Source organism: Pseudonaja textilis, chromosome 7 (assembly GCF_049901715.1).
Source record: "Pseudonaja textilis isolate UNSWEBS1 chromosome 7, rPseTex1.2, whole genome shotgun sequence".
NCBI lineage: Eukaryota > Metazoa > Chordata > Lepidosauria > Squamata > Elapidae > Pseudonaja > Pseudonaja textilis.
In genome coordinates, this window is record NC_141996.1 from 19,185,672 (window position 1) to 19,198,761 (window position 13,090).

The 13,090-nt window shown below is 38.5% G+C and overlaps 2 protein-coding genes and 1 long non-coding RNA gene across 6 annotated transcripts in view; all 3 read left to right on the forward strand.

The window, feature by feature from the left end:
• IFT88 (intraflagellar transport 88) overlaps window positions 1–1,018 on the forward strand; it is a 36,361-nt gene extending 35,343 nt beyond the window's left edge. For all 3 annotated transcript variants that reach the window (XM_026708874.2, XM_026708875.2, XM_087937143.1), the window contains one exon: window positions 759–1,018. In XM_026708874.2, the coding sequence (XP_026564659.1) occupies window positions 759–880 (122 nt within the window). In that variant the 3' untranslated portion in view covers window positions 881–1,018. The remainder of the gene's footprint in view (window positions 1–758) is intronic.
• A 2,424-nt stretch (window positions 1,019–3,442) lies between these two features.
• Window positions 3,443–8,996, forward strand: IL17D (interleukin 17D). 2 transcript variants are annotated; one of them, XM_026708860.2, is made up of 3 exons: window positions 3,443–3,677; window positions 5,792–6,087; window positions 7,641–8,996. In XM_026708860.2, the coding sequence occupies exons 1-3, from the start codon at window positions 3,663–3,665 to the stop codon at window positions 7,960–7,962; spliced, it is 633 nt and encodes a 210-aa protein (XP_026564645.1). In that variant the 5' UTR covers window positions 3,443–3,662; the 3' UTR covers window positions 7,963–8,996. The 2 variants fall into 2 exon arrangements, with proteins under 2 accessions (XP_026564645.1, XP_087793270.1); XM_087937144.1 differs by having other exon boundaries at window positions 3,667–4,048.
• A 1,533-nt stretch (window positions 8,997–10,529) lies between these two features.
• LOC148125252 (uncharacterized) overlaps window positions 10,530–13,090 on the forward strand; it is a 76,072-nt gene continuing 73,511 nt past the window's right edge. Inside the window, exon 1 of the long non-coding RNA XR_015744273.1 lies at window positions 10,530–10,784. This is a non-coding gene — a long non-coding RNA (uncharacterized LOC148125252). The remainder of the gene's footprint in view (window positions 10,785–13,090) is intronic.

Sequence of the window (13,090 nt, forward strand, 5' to 3'; positions counted from 1 at the left end):
CAGTAGATAATTGATTTCACTGGGCAATTGGTTCCACAATGTTATTGCTTTTACTATTAGGCAGTTTTTATTTTAACATCTAATTAGGATCCATTTACCTGTAATTTAATCTTTATTTTGTATCTTGTACTGTATCTTGTACTGTATTGTATCTTGTACATATAATGGAGACCTTCCTTTGACTGACACCCTTTCAGGTATTTGAAGAGTAATGTTCTACTCCCCTACACTGACAACTTTTCAAAGCTAAAAATTTAGTCTCTTTGAATGCCATAGTTTTTAGTCCCTGGTTACTTTTCTTGTGAATTTATTCATTTTTGTAAAATCTTTTTAAAGAACAGGTGCTTGAAAGTCGTTTTTTTGAGCAAAGTAGAATAGTTTCCTACAGTTTCAAAACTATGCTCATGTTGATATAGTCTAAAATTGCATTTGTCTTTTTTGAAGTCACATCGCACTTCTCTCATCTTCCTTCCTTCCTTCCTTCCCAAATATTCTTCTAAGCCTCATATACTGTATTTTTAAATCTGTGAATTTAACTTTTGAATTAAAGATTTTACATTTGTCTTTGTTTAATTTAATGATTTTAACTTTCGGCCCATTTTTCTAACCTAATAAGATAATTTTGGATTATATCATTACCTTCTAGTATATTGATACCACCCAGGGATAAACATAAAACGTTGGAGGAGCTGTTGCAGCTCTTCAGTAAGCAAACAAATTTCTTAGATCTATTTTCCCCGCTTCTTTTCAAAATTTAGATGCTTCCTACCTGGATCCACTTGGACCTCAAGCTGAGAGACCAAAAACAGCACTAAGGAAAAAAATGGATGAAGATGAGTTTGCTGATGAAGATGTAGGCGATGATCTGCTTCCAGAATAACTTTTTAGACCAGTTCAATTATTTTTTTAAAGTTCCAAAAGAAAAAAAAATCTTAATAGAGATTTATATTTATTTGAATACTATATATATATATGAAATCTTTATTTTAAGTAAAGTTTTTATAGTAAGAATTTAAAATCTCGTGCATTTATTATCAATCATCTTTTATCTCATATCTTTTATGCTCACCCAGACCACCTAAATGATGATCTCAATGGGACCAGTGAACAGGCTAAGGCTGAAGCATTAAGCATCTTTATATCATAACTCATGTATTTGCCTTGATAAGCATAGCATTTTGTTGGAGAGCAATTGCTGATCCTAAGATGTCAACTTGAAGTATTGCCACCGAAGGGAAAGCTTAAGAGGCAAGCCATGGGTGGTGGGACATCAGGCGTGGAAGCCAAAAACAATGGTGATGGCAGGTGGATTTGTTAATCATATCAGCCCTTCCCAGCTCTTTGTGGCCGATTCAGGAGAACCATTCCAGGGTATTTGGTGGGATATTTTAGAAAATGAATTGAGAATATCTCATAATATCTATGGAGATAAATTACAATTTTAAGTGATTTGTTTGATTACATTTTACCACAATTGATCCATGTTTTCCAAACTGCAAAATGTGAAATCCCTGCCTTGTACATGGCAAGATTTTATATAGATCTGTGCACATGAGATTTATTTATGCCAAGATATGAAAATGTCAGAATATTTTTAATCAAGTAGAGTTGTTCCTTATTGTAAATTAAGCCATTTTCTATAAATCATCCTATATCTGTAAAGTTAATTTTGTTCTATAATTTTCTCTGCATCTGTGAAAAAACTGCAGCACATCATCTGCCAATAATTGGGTCTATCAATGTTCAAATTTTTGGAGTCAAGTTCATTTTCTGCAGAGATTGTCGGAATTACTCCACAAACTAAAGTAGGAAATTAGTATTGAGCACATCTAAGAAATGATAGATTTGAATAAAAAATCTAAGGGGATGTTTCAGAGCTTCACTTTTTCTAATTAGCTAATAAATAATTAACTGACAGATTTGGAAAAGCTTACATATTTTTCCATGCTTACTAAAGCAGCCCTATTGTATGATAATCACATCCAGCTTTAGGGAGTCGTAATTTAGATATTTGCTGGATTTGTAAGTTAGCAAAACCCTTTTGAATCTATAGAGGCCTTTTATTTTCTGCATCTTTGTCATTATTTGGAAAGTGTAGAAAAATGGAGCAATGCCCAAATATCGTCCTTTGCAGTTAATAATAAGTTTTCATTAATTACACATATTTCATTACATAAAGCTTTAAACAAGAAAAAAAGCAAAACTGGGATAAATTAACCTTATGCTATTTAAAACATGTTTCCATGTTTACAGGTGATTTATTGACATTTTAAAGATGAATAAAAACTATTTTAGAACAGCATTGCCTTTTTAAAATGTTTTCAATTTGCACCATGTTACCATTTATAGGCAATTATATCAGAGCAAGTTTGGGCAATCATTTTGTTTCTAAACATGCAAATGCACAGTCACACACAAAAATAAGCCATACATTTAAAGTGCTCTGTAGGTAACTCTCTCCCAGTCATGGATCTCGTACCTCCTTGTAGTAATAAGCACAAATGAAAACATTGGGATTTGTCTCCTGAATGGTACCCTCTGCTGTAAGCCATTATAATATCATGGTCACCATCTATCTCAATGGACTGCAGATGCACCAATGCAGAAATTGGTATGTGAGCTCTGGAGAGAAAGTGGAACTAAAAAATATTTACAAGTAACTCATATTTCCAACCGCCATGTGAGCCAACAATTATTTGCTTTGTTACAGGGGGATTCCTCACAGAAAGCTTTGCCAAAGGTTCTTAGCGTACAGATAGTTCTTGAATTAGGACCACAATTGAACCCAAAATTTATGTTGCTAAGTGAGACATTTCTGAAATGCATTTGGCCCCTTTTTATCATCTTTCTTGCCACAGTTGTTAAGTGAATCAATGCAGTTGTTAAATTAATAACATGGGTTGTTAAGTGAATCTGGCTTCCCTATTGACTTTGTTCGTCAGGTCACAAAAGATGATCACGGGAAACTGCTACTATCATAAACACGAGTCAGTTGCCAAGCAGCTGAATTTTGATGATGCTATCATGGGGATAGGGTAATGGTTGTAGGTTTGAAAAATGGTCCTAAATCACTTTTTTCAGTGCTGGGTTGTAACTTAAGTCACTAAACGAACTGTTGTAAGTCAAAGACTACCTGTATATTTCTTTACTTGTCAAGACCCAGTTTATATGACTCCAAATTTCTTTCTAAAATGGTGCATCCAGATTAAAAAAACAAACCCTACTTAAGCACCAGCCATCTTGTCCTCTCCATCCCCCTTTTTTGGGAGGTGGGGGGTGGGGGGTGGGGTTGTACCCGCGTTGAATCAACAGCTCTAAGTAAATCGAAATTTGACTACAACGTTAAATTATCGGTTAAATTATTTTTGTCCTGGGGCTCCGATGCAAGGTGAAGTCCCCAACGATACCCTCGGGAAAGGACCCGGCGTTCCCCGCTTCAGTCAGCCCAGCGAGGGAAGCGCTCGAGCAACCGGCCCTTTCCCTCAGGCGCCTTGAAGGGTCCTGGCATCAGCAGCCGGGGGTCCTGCTGTGAGAAGCCGGGCGCTTTTCCAACTTTTCCTCCGCTCCCCCCCGCCCCCGGCACCTCCGCCAGGGCCAGGAGAACCTCAAGCGCTCGCCAAGCCAGTCTTCCCCGCCGCTCCGCGCGCTGAGGCGTCTCTGCCATGCAGACGGGCAAGGTAAGGACGGCGCGGGAACGCGTGTCGAGGCTGGGAAGACTCGGGGCGACGCCTCTTTTGACCTGCCCGCGAATGCCAACTTCGACCCGATGGGTTCGGAGGCCGTTTTGCTCCGGCCGGGATCGCTTTGCAAACGTGCGCTCTTGCGCTCCTTCCCTGTTCGGCATCGCGGGCAAGTGGGACGCCCAGCCACCGAATCGCTGGGCTTCCTTTCGCCGTCTCTTTCTTCTTCTGCGAGCTCGCGTGGGAAATAAACGAGTGGGCGTCGGGGTAAAATGAAGGCGCAGGCAAGGCGCTCTTGGGACTTTGGGGTGCGCGCAAAACGGACGAGCAAAGTAAAAGCGCGCCTTTGGAGAGATGGGCTGGCGGCGGTGAGTAAAAGTGGAGGAACTGCCGCGGATGGCCACGGTTGGCTCATGGAAAGTAACAGGCGGGGAATAAGCCGAGAAGAGCCGTCGGCCTGAACGAGCCCCGTAGATCCTCTCTGTGGCAAGAGAACGGCATTGCTTTCCCACTTGTAAGAGCCGCTGATCGCTTGCGTGATGCGAATACTTTATTTATTTATTTATTTTATTTATTTTTGTCAATTGCTTACAAGATAATAGGTATAAGTAAAAACATAGTTATGAATACATGGATGCATATAAGAAAAATAAAATAAAAGAAACAATAGGACAGGGACGGTCGGCACGTTGGTGCGCTTATGCACGCCCCCTACAGACTTCTTAGGAAAGGGGTGACAATCTAAGGTTAAAGTTTTTGGGGTTTGGGGAAGAAACCACAGAGTCAGATAGAGTATTCCAGACATTGACCACTCTGTTGCTGAAGTCGTATTTCCTGCAATCAAGTTTGGTGCGGTTAACCTTGAGTTTGTATCTATTGTTTGCTCTTGTGTTGTTATGGTTGAAGCTGAAGTATTCATTGACAGGTAGGACATTGCAATGTATATACTATACTTAGATCGGACCAAAGGCGGCATAGTTCTAGGTTTTCTAGGTCTAGAATTTCGAGTCTGGTGGCAGAAGGTATTCTGCAACGAGTAGAGGAGTGGAGAACTCTTCTTGTGAAATATTTCTGGACTTTCTCAACTGTGTTAATATCAGATATGTAATGTGGGTTCCAGACTGATGAGCTGTATTCGAGTATTGGTCTAGCAAATGTTTTGTATGCTCCAGTTATTAGTCTAATATTACCAGAGAAATTTTGGTGCCCTGTTGTAGCTGATCTTATCAACCAACTGTTCTTGAGTCAATTTCTAGCAACAATGGGCAGTTTCAGCTAGAAACCAAAAAGGTAGAAAAGAACACTTGAATTAAAGCAAACGTTGCAATAGGACAAGAATCCAAACTAAAGCATCATTTTTGTAAGATGCTAAATAAGGTGTAGGTGCAAAATTCAACATGTAAACTATTTTAATGGGCATTAAGGCTCTGCAATGCCTCAACTGTGATTGTAAAGAAATATTCTGGACAGTGAAAGCTTTACAGGTCCTGTATTTGTGCTCTAGCACTTTTTTGAGCTATATTATATTATTATATATAATATATAGTTATGTCATACTTATATTATACTAATTATATTATATAATATTATATAAGCTATATTATTCACTTGTTCATTCAATTTCTATAGCTACCCATCTCAATGACTCTGGATGGCTGTTTCCAAAGTATTGTACAATCCTGATATATTGTAGAACCAACAAGAATTGGTATAAATTGCACTAATTGGTTGTGGGGTTTTTTAGGATTTGTCCCATGTGGCTTCAGGGTTTGCTGGGAGGGTGATCCACTTGGACTTGGCTAGTTCTAACAGTATTACTGTCAGTACAATAGGGATTTGTTTATTAGCCAACATTACAAATCCTGGTCCTGATTAAGGCTGTGAGTGTAGAAGAAGAATCTGAAGATGGAATCAAAAGGGGATTCTCTACCTAGCCACAAATGGACTGAGTCCAACCACTCTTGAGTTCCAGCATCTAAACTCCCTGAAATTTGTCTTTTCTGCATGTCAAATTCTGCAACATTTTTGTGTGTGGGGGGGGGGGGAGATGAATCCATTTCTCCTCCAGCTAGAAATATCTTTTATATTGTTTCATCTCCTGATCTTTACAGGGATGGATACTGTTTTCTCTACTTTTGTGTGGGTTGGATTCCCCCGGAGTAGAAGCTGTCAAAATAAGCAAGCGCCCCATGCGCTCTCGATCCTGTGCAGACCGACCTGAGGAGCTTTTAGAACAGCTATATGGAAGACTCACAGCTGGCATGCTTAGTGCCTTCCATCACACCCTGCAGTTGGAACCCCTGGAAAATGACCAGAACATCAGTTGTCCAGTGGGAGGCAGGCTAACTACTGACAAGAAATATCAGCTCCCCATCTATCTCAACAGCGTCTCCCCTTGGTCCTACAGGTAACCTTATCTCCTCCTCCTTAGCTTTCAAATTTTTAAGTGAATTTAGGTGGAAGTGTTTTACATTTCTGCCTCCTTCCTAGAAAAAGTGACTGACCCATGGTTTCACATCCACAGCAGTCTGCTAGTTTCTAGCATGGTGCTTCAACTGCTATAGCCAACAAGCTTTCATTTTACATAAAATATGTGAAATAAGCCTAAATTTCTTTATAATCCATTAAAAACAGTTAAAGGAAGGAAGAAAAAGAGTTGGGTTAAAGTTAATATTAAGAATATGAGAGGTGCAGTTCTGTTAGACAATATTTACTCATAGCAGCCAGTCATCAATTCATAGTTACTTTTCTTTTTTAAAAAAAAATGTGTATGCAATCCATTTGCACACGAGGCATAAGTTTTTCCAGTTGGCAGTGGCTTTTCTATGTATTTTTATTTGTAAGCTGTCTAGAGTTGGCAGGGAGTCAGGCAGTCTAGAAATAGAATGAATGAATGATAAAATAAAATAAATCGGGGGTTGCCAACCTTTTGGACCTCAGGGACCACCAAACTCATAATTTTAAATCCCACGGACCAGAGACCCTGGGAAAATCGCCCTAATTTTAAATCCCACAGACCAGAGACCCTCAGGAAAATTCCCTACCCTGTCTTCCTACCGATCGATCTTTATTTGGGATCATAGGATACCAGCTCCAGCTCCATTCTCAGTGGGACAGAGAGAGAGAGAGACTTTTGGCTTCATGCAAGGAAAACAGCAGAAGCAGCAGAAGTCTTTCTCTCCCACAAACTCCACCAGAAATGAGTCTTTGTGAGACTTGTCATGCCAGTGCAGCTTCTTGGGGCAGGATGCCTTGAAGGGTCCCAAAGACTCATTTCTGGAGGAGTTTGGGGGAGAGAAAGAAAGACTTTTGCTGCTTTCCTTGCATGCAGCCAAAAGCAGCAGAAGAAAGCAGCATCCCAGTGGCCAGGCCAGGCATGTGGGGCAAGTTCCCCCCGACCTTCCCCCTCCCCTTACTACCTCGTGTTGTTTACAATGCAAGTGACGCAAGCCTTGTGTTCCACAGGCCATGTGGGCGGCACAGCCTTGTGTTCCTGCGCAGCCTGGATTAATTGCTTTGGGGGGGGGCATTTCTCTGCAGACCAGCAAAATTTTCTCACGGACCACCAGTGGTCCCCAGCCCACTGGTTGGCAACCACTGAAATAAATAACACAATAGGAAAGGGGGGTTGATTGTGCAGTTGTGCCCATCATCTCCAAATGTTTCCATGTTGATGCTTGATCCAAACCAGAGAACTCAACTCACATTATTCCAGGTGAGAATAAATTGTCCAGTTCTTTGCTTACATTTCAATGTTTAAGCAGAGTTCAAGAACTGCAGCTGCTCGTTTTCCCCTTGGCCTAATAACACCATGATATTGTAAAGACCACCTCAACATTCTGCTATACATTCTGCTATTTCAACCCATGAAATAGAGGGACAAAGAACAGCAGGAGAGGTAAGAGGGGAAATTGGGACAAAATGTCCAAAGTGAATCTTTCTTCTTTTCTCTTGACACAGAATCTCCTACGATTCTACCAGGTATCCAAAATACATTCCTGAAGCCTACTGTCTGTGCAAGGGCTGTCTTACAGGTGATTATGGAGAAGAAAACCTCCATTTTCGAAGTACGCTAGTATTTATGCCAACTGTCATCTTGCACCGAACTACATCCTGCACTGGTGGCCGCTACGTTTACACCGAGGATTACGTCTCTATTCCTGTGGGCTGCACCTGCGTACCAGAACATGAAAAAGAAGCACAGCAAGTGAATTCCAGCATAGATAAAAGAGCAGTAAAATTGCTGGGGAATCAGAATAATGACAAGCCAGCATCCAAATAAGGAATGGAAAGGAGGGCAGAAACAAAGGATGTTTTGGCTCATGATTTCTGTTTTAGAGAACTGTAATCTCCACTTTCTGTAACAGAGTTCATCTCGGTTTATTTCACAGAACTTCGGGGTCAGTTGTAATTAAAGTTGTACTTCCTTAGAAAAAACAGTGGGGTTTGCAAGATGCTTTTCTCACAACTGGAGATTTGACAGATCTTGGGGAGTTGCAGTACTGTAATGCTCGAGAGCACTTACGTTGAAGCATTTTAAGATATTTAAAAGTGCTAGATAGATGTTCTATATTCCAGTGCTTTGCTATCAAATATTCAAGATATGCTGAGCAGGGATGCAGCATTGATTTTTGTGTATAATAACATCTTGGTTCATCTGGTTTTGGATACAATGGACAAACTTTTCATTTGGATTGTTTATCCATCAAATGAAGTTTTTATTGAAAATTATGCTATTGTATCAATTACATAACACACATGACATATATTAATGCAAATGACAAATTCAGAGTTTACAAACATTCAGACTTAATGGATGCCCCCTCCCTATGAAATCAATGTTTCTTTGCACTTTCTCTACGTCCTGTAGTGAGGGCCACTGAGAATGAAAGCAAAAACAATGTAAGTGAATAATTAAAACATTTTTTCAAAGAATGCTGAAAAATTAGCTGTGTATCTGCAACTGATTTTTTTTTTAAGTGTAAGTAGCTTTGACTTGGTATAGACAAGAGAATCTTATATTCTGGACCAAAAGAGTCGAACAAGGTATTGTGTCAAAAGCACTAGAATTATAACATTAAAACTGTTAAAAACTATTGAATACATTAAGCATGCTGATGGTTACCAATTTAAATGCTTTTTAAAAAGGGATTCAATAAATGTGTAGAGAATAGATCTGTCAGTGGCTACTGATCTTGGCTGTTTATTACCTCTAGCAGAAATGTACTAAAGGGGTGGTAGGTGGGAGTTGCCAACTATACAAACATTTACTTATCAATCGATGTTCATAGAATAAATAACCATTGTTCAAAAACATTCAGATTTGGGTTTTACTTTAAGTTTGGGTTTATATCCTAATTTGGCTAGCTATAGCTCTGGGAATAAAGTGATCCCGAAACATCATCTGTGCTGGAGCCAATCTTGCCATCTACACTGCAAGAGATGACCTCAATCAGGCAACTTTCAGCTACACTGCAGTAGCTGGCCAAGTCATGAAGAGCCCCAATTTGGAGAAAGCTGCCTGTGACAGCGGTTACTTCTTGTACCATTGTGAAAAGCAAAATATTGTCTGGTTTATGAGCCCTTTCAGACGCCTGGAAATATGCCATTTGCCTCGCTAAACTATTTTAATTTTTGGTAGAAGCTTTGGGAATACATAAATGAACATCAATAAAATGAAATCGTGGAGAGTTCAAAACAAAACAATACAAAACCAAAGGGAGACAAATGTGCTTTGGCATTCCTTATTCAAAAGAGAGAAGTGGCCGAATTCAAGGAAAACATGAGCCAAGCTCTTGAATAGCAAACGTTCTCTGAATTGTGTATGCACAAGGCATCTGCCAATACCTCCTGACACAGCAAGATGCAGAAAAAACTTCTTAGCCCTGTTTAATCATTTCAAACTCCTTTTTCCCCAACTGCAAATAACAGTCGAAATCAGCACTTCTCAAATTGATTTCTTTTCCAAATTATTCATTGGTGACTATCCTTGGAGCCATCTGTTTGTAGCAGCTACAAGGCAGGAGGATGGCTAAGGTGGGAAAGAAGAGCAAACTGACAAAGGGGTGATTAAATCTGCATTTGATTGGGAATTGGGCCTCACTTTCAAAGAGGGACTAAATTCCCATTTCCATCATTCCATCTGTCTCTCCCCCCCACCCGCCCACTGTCCATAAAATTCAATAATGAAATTTGACAATTTTAGTGTCTGCAGCCAAGTTTGGGAATGAGACTAGTTAGCTTCTAAAAAACCTCAAGTTTTTATTTATACCCTTATTTTTTGCAATAGAAATAAAAAGTATACTATAATGCTTAATTTTAGCTATGGAATCTCTCCCCCTCCTCCCTCCCCCTCTCTTTCTCGCTTCTTTCTTTCTCTTTCTTTTTCTTTCTTTCTTTCTTTCTTTCTTTCTTTCTTTCTTTCTTTCTTTCTTTCTTTCTTTCTTTCTTTCTTTCTTCTTCTTCTTCTTCTTCTTCTTCTTCTTCTTCTTCTTCTTCTTCTTCTTCTTCTTCTTCTTCTTCTTCTTTTCTCTCTCTCTCTCTCTCTCTCTCTCTCTCATTTGAATACACATGTTTCATTATCAGCTTGTTTGAAGACTGCCAGCCTAGGCTGACAAGAGTCCAAAGAATCAGAATCAGATTTCAAGCAATGTGTTTTTCTTCAACTGATATTGACAAAATGGATAATTATTTTATTAGGTTTAGCTACAGTACTGTCCAACTCCAAGGCAATTATGAATCATGTGCTGAGACGGCTGGAAAAAGAAAAGCCTGGAAATTAACCTTAGAAAGAATAATGGAAAAAATTATTTATCCCAACAGAGAAAACTGAAGAGAAAGGATAGCTGTCTTCTATAAGGCTGTTATTCAGAGATTAAGTGGGTTTATTCTGTCCTGCTCCAAAAGGCTGGAAGATTAAATTCTGAACAGCATAAAAACCCTTTACCTGATTTCATAGGGAGCCAAGCAGAATCCAAGCAAAACAGAATGCTTTCTTCCTGTGCATACAATATGGAAACAAAACAGAAGCCATGGTGAATTCCTACAATACCAGATCCATCTAGGAAATGAGATGGATTAATCAAAATCTAAGGAACAATGTAGGTAAGAACTTTTTAAGTATCTGTACTGGATTCTTATCATCTCTTGCGTCTCTGGAAATCTTTAAACTTCTATATCATAGATTAATCATTTAAGGTATCTTCTGCTTCTAGAAAACTTAACCAGTTGATGAATTTGTCTCTGTGTCCGTCACTGATATTGTCTTTTCTTACCAAATATTTTCTTTATCTCCCAGATCAAACATATGGCCCACATAGTATCTGCATTGAAAAACAAGAACATTTGCAATAGAACACACTCAAATAGTCTTTGCTTTATAGGAAAAAAATTACATATGATTTTAATTTATTTCATGTCAGAAAATTGTTTTCCCATTCACTGATGTTAAAGATGGATTCTAAAAATGTGTTTCGGTACTATTACATAAACAAAAACATGTACTCACAGCTCTTTCTGCTCAAGTGGAAAGAGTTTATTTCCAATTAGATGCTGTTGGAACTACATCAGCTACCAAACCAGTTACAATTTGAAAGTTGTTGGTTAAACAGGTAATTTATCCACAGTTGCCTAGTGCTGCCTCTTTTCAATATCAGGTAGCTTTTGCCAGATCAAGTTATCTTCAATTTTATCTCCTTGTTAAAGTGCTTGGCAGTAAGGAGGTATACTATACACCATTCAACAAAAAACATGCAGTTCACATGGTGCTGACTGAATTGGTAGAAATGTTTTTAATTCAACTGAAATAGGAGATTCTGCAAATATGCATTTGCTGATTTTCTTGGCTATTAGAGCTGTTATTTGCTGCTTTATTATTTCTAGTTCTTCTTTGATTCTCCTTGTTTCTAGGTGATACTTCCTGATTGAGTATTCTTTGGTTTTCTTGTTCTTCAGCTTCTTTTCTTTTCATCTTGCTTGCACCTGATCTTTGCCTACTGACTTTATTTTCCAGCCTTATTATAAACTGAAAGACACTTTACTGATTTTAGGGCATTCATTGAATTGGTTAAATTTCCAAAGAACTTTAGAAAGGTGGGGCGATATTGCCTGTGTTCTCAATTTAAAATGGTAAATGCCTTCTCCACACTTTTGATATTACTGATATTATGGATTTGTTTAGTCAATCTATTCATTTTGGGAATTAAGTAATGATTGTATTTTTAAAAAATCCAGGCCAAATCCAAGGAAAGTATTTGACAACTTACATGCGAACAAGACTTCAAAAATAGTATCTAGTCTCAGACTGAAGTCTGAAGATAATGAATGCAATCCATGTTACGAGACAGTGCTTTGTGCCAAGTCCAAAATGTTCCTTTCTGCTCTTCCATTTCAAAGTTTATTTTATATTAAAATAAATATTAAAATAGTTTATAATATTAAAATATACAATGTCAATGGCAGGCTGGCCGTCATTTGTAAAACAATGAAAAATCAAGATTCACTGTTGTTGCAGAAAGCACTCAAATATTTGAAAATCCAGGCCAAATAGCTTTAGCATTCACACATACACAAATACACACCTTCTCTACTATAAACTCAGGAGACACCAAGGATGTCAAAAATCAAATCTTAGATGTAATTTGGCAACAAAAGGCTGTTACAAGCAAAATGGGAAATGAGATTGCCTTATAACCTTGGAAACTGGGTAGGAGTACAAAGGGGGCACAGATGAAGTAATGAAAGAGATTATGATGTTTCTAACTATAGTCATTCCCTGAACAGTTGCTGGTGATAATATATACATCCGGACATTGGTAACCTAAAAATAAATTATTCCAGTGCAAGTCACAGGTTATGAAACTAAGACTCTTGATGTACTCTCAATAGCTTCACATTGCAGTCATCCTTTGAAGACATCTGCTTAGGAATAATTGTTTTACAGCAAGCCCACATTAGCATTCTGTTAATAGAAAGGGAGGGGAAACTTGCCTTAAATCAGCCTGGTGGAAGTGTCTTTTCTGGGCAATTGAAATAGTCGCCTGTCCTGAAGCTGTAATTGCAGTTGTTTTTTCTTTGATTGCTCTCAGCCATGCTATACAATATCTTCAGTGGTTAGTGCCTGTAGTTTAAATTCTCATCTGGAACTAACATAGAAACATAGAAAACTCATGGCAGAGACACACCTCACCTCCACTGAGTCTTCCCTTTGACTTTTTGTTTTCTTTTTAAATAATTATGTTTAATTATTATTAATGTTATTATTTTTAATTTTTGTCAAAACTTGGACATGTGTTTATCCCAAGCATGTTTAAACTCAGTTACTTGATGATTGACTCACTATCTCTGCTGGAAGTTGGTCTCAAGTGCCCACTATAGGCAATCCTTATGACCACAATTGAGCCCAAAATTTC

Bases quoted from the DNA above. Each gene is read 5' to 3' on its own strand.
- IL17D (XM_087937144.1), top strand. From the start codon at position 3,953: ATGAAGGCGCAGGCAAGGCGCTCTTGGGACTTTGGGGTGCGCGCAAAA. The intron at 4,049-5,791 runs GTGAGTAAAAGT...TGATCTTTACAG, and splicing joins GGAGAGATGGGCTGGCGGCG to GGATGGATACTGTTTTCTCT. The intron at 6,088-7,640 runs GTAACCTTATCT...CTCTTGACACAG, and splicing joins GTCTCCCCTTGGTCCTACAG to AATCTCCTACGATTCTACCA.